The sequence below is a fragment of the Pistacia vera genome, unplaced genomic scaffold (genome assembly GCF_008641045.1).
Source record: "Pistacia vera cultivar Batoury unplaced genomic scaffold, PisVer_v2 Contig208, whole genome shotgun sequence".
Classification (NCBI taxonomy): Eukaryota; Viridiplantae; Streptophyta; class Magnoliopsida; order Sapindales; family Anacardiaceae; genus Pistacia; species Pistacia vera.
Window position 1 is genome coordinate 6,469 of NW_022196011.1, and position 2,909 is coordinate 9,377.

General features: G+C 36.5%; 1 protein-coding gene across 1 annotated transcript; it reads right to left on the minus strand.

Moving 5' to 3' along the window:
* Positions 1 to 351: 351 nt before the first annotated feature.
* Positions 352 to 2,660, minus strand: LOC116129121 (15-cis-zeta-carotene isomerase, chloroplastic-like). Its single transcript, XM_031414878.1, has 4 exons — positions 2,179 to 2,660; positions 1,793 to 1,939; positions 1,499 to 1,708; positions 352 to 983 (listed from the first exon to the last, which is right to left on the minus strand). Exons 1-4 carry the CDS (start codon positions 2,581 to 2,583, stop codon positions 648 to 650), a joined length of 1,098 nt encoding a protein of 365 aa, XP_031270738.1. The 5' UTR covers positions 2,584 to 2,660; the 3' UTR covers positions 352 to 647.
* Positions 2,661 to 2,909: the final 249 nt, after the last annotated feature.

The window sequence follows — 2,909 nt, forward strand, 5'->3', positions numbered from 1 at the left end:
AGGCAGATTTTAACTGTAAATTTAGTTTACCAATATCCAGCGTAAGTTATATTTTTATTTCAAGAGAAGTAATTTATAAATTGTTACATAGACAAAAATGCGTGATAACATATTAATGAAGGCTTCTCTCAAGTTTTTAAAAGTCATTTGTTTTAAACGTCTAATAAAAGTGAATAATTCCACCGAGAGGTTATATCTCTCGCCAAACTCTACTAAATTAGATATAATCAAAATGATGTTTTTGTTTGATGGTAATATATTATGTCTCTTTGATTGCGTTCGTCTTAAATCATTCTATTAACCAACACCACCAAAAAGTCTCTAGTTAACAATTTGTCTTCCACTCGTGTATTACATTTTGGATCAAGTGCTTCATTGAGTCCATATATACGTAGAGTAATGTTACAATTACCAAAAGGTGTGCACCGAATTTGTGCACAGAATGACATAACGAAATCTTGACCGTTGATTCATTATAAGTTAATATTAATCAACGGTCAGAATTTTGCCACATCATTTGGTGCACAAATTCGGTGTGTAACTTTCGGTAACTCTTATCATTTTCCATATATGTATCCCTCATAAGCCAATTACATACAGTTTCAAAATCTATTCTTAATTTGCCACAAATAGAATGAACAAGAAACCTACCAATGAAGGTGGAAACTGGCCGCCTGCATAAGTGGATGTACAAAGTAGGCACCTAGTGTCAAGGCAGTGATGGTCAAATATGGAAGTCGGATAAATTCCTTGTAATAATCTTTTGGCAATAGTTGACGCCCAGTGAGGATAGCTGCAAATGGAATGACACTGGTTCGGCTCTTCACAACTTCAAAAGCCTCTCCATATCTTTTAGCTAACCTCCTATCCCCATTCCAAACACCAAATAAATGGTGTCCAATTAAACCAACAGAAGTGGCCACAGCTACCGAACTCCCAATCCAAACAGTGTGAGCCAGGCACCAAATCACCTGCCCAACCATCTGAAAAGAAAAGATACACTGCTTAGAATGTAATGTTCAGCGAGAAATAAAAAACCAAACTTGTGGGAGAGAGACCATAAGATGGTTTTCTGGAGAAGAAACAGAAACAACATTATTTAGAAGGTAATGGAAAAGGGCCAATTTTCTAAACTAGCATATATATAATACTGTGGTATTTGCAGAGCACAAATGGCTGTGAGAGTATAAAGGTTTTATTTATATCATTTTTCTGTAATTCTACTAGCCTGCCTTCAACCACTACAAAACATGATAAAACATTTCTCATCTGATGCACTATCCAGCACCATAATTTTCTCTCTCTAATAAAAAGACCAATCCTAACAATGCTGAAGAAATCCAACTCAGGTTATTCTTCAATAGCCTAGATTGCTTGACGTTTAAGTAATAATTGATAGGCCATATCTCTATTATCCTTGACAAACAATACACATAACAAGTTTCCTTCAATCAACCCTGAATAACAGACATTTAAATCGAAACAGTGGATATCATACCTGTGGGTGCCTGGTGATTCTAACGATCCCAGTTTCCCAAAGATGCATCTTAGGTTTGTCAACAGAGGCAACCTCCAAAAGATTAAAGGTCGAAGGATAGAGGAAAAAGAAGGATATAAAATTCGAAACCCACACAAGTTGATGGACGCCAGGGGTACCTTGCACCTGCCATAACTGCAATCCATCGTATCTGTGGTTGATGAAGTAAACCTAATAACACGACCACAGAAAAACTCAATAAGCCAAACTTAGAAATGTAACTGCTGCAATAAATAATCAAGAATTACAACTCACCACAGTGCTAACAGCTAACGGAAGTGATAACCCCGCGAATATAACCCGAAATGCACGCTCACCGATAAGTTTCTCACCCTCGTCTCGGAGACTAGCCAAGCCACTGTGGACAGTGGCAAAAATGATAATGAGCATCAACATCACAACCTGCAGTAGAAGCATAAGTCTGCCTTTAATCAAACACCAATTCAGTAACGTAGAGCCTCTCAAACAAATGCTTAAAAAAAATAAAAATCAAATAAAACAGTCCAATCTGACATATTCGTGCTTTTTCTTCTATAATTGAGTAATTGCTACCAAATAAAACAATAGAAAAATAGATCCCCAATCTGAATATTTTGATATTGAAACACCTAAACAACAGTGAATTTGATTAAAAGAAATACCTCATGACTCTCTGAAAGTGTAGAAACATAATCAACAAAGGCTTTCCCGAAACCAGTAGAGTTATCAATCCAAGCAACCTGAAGAACAAACAGAACAACTCCTAAAATTGCGCTGAAATAAATCCAAGAAGATATCTTCTGCTTCCCCAAATCGAAGGCGGCAGAGTCCTCGCCCACCAGAACCTCACCCTCACCATCTTCTTCTTTAGAGGCATAAGTGTTGGTGTCTCTTGTGGAAGCGCGAATGAGAAATTGGGGGAAGTTTGAAGAACTGAAGGGTTTTGTGGAGATTGGGAAGAAGAGTAGTGAGGTGGGTTTGGCAGGAAGTGTTAGTGTTAGGTTCTTGGGATTGGGAGGTCGGTGAAAGGAAGATAAGGGAGCGGAGAGAAGAAGAGAATTAATCATTTTATTTGTTTTTGATTATGATGAGAGGCAGAGATTTATGTTTTTGTTGAGAAATTGAAATTGAGCATTTCAGCAGTCACGACTTTTGGATCGGTTGAGGAAGGATTATGCTGATATGGTTTTGGTATCTTTAATATTATTTTAGGATTATTTCCTTTCTGCTTACACTTTCACAGTTGTCACCACTCTATTGTTTAGGAAATTTAGGGTTTGTTTGTATAAGCTTCTAAGCTAGTCAACCTTGTGTATAAGCTCTAAAATTAAGCTGACATATTTGTTTATAACTTTTTTGAGTTTATAAGCAAAAAAAAAAAAAAAACAATTTT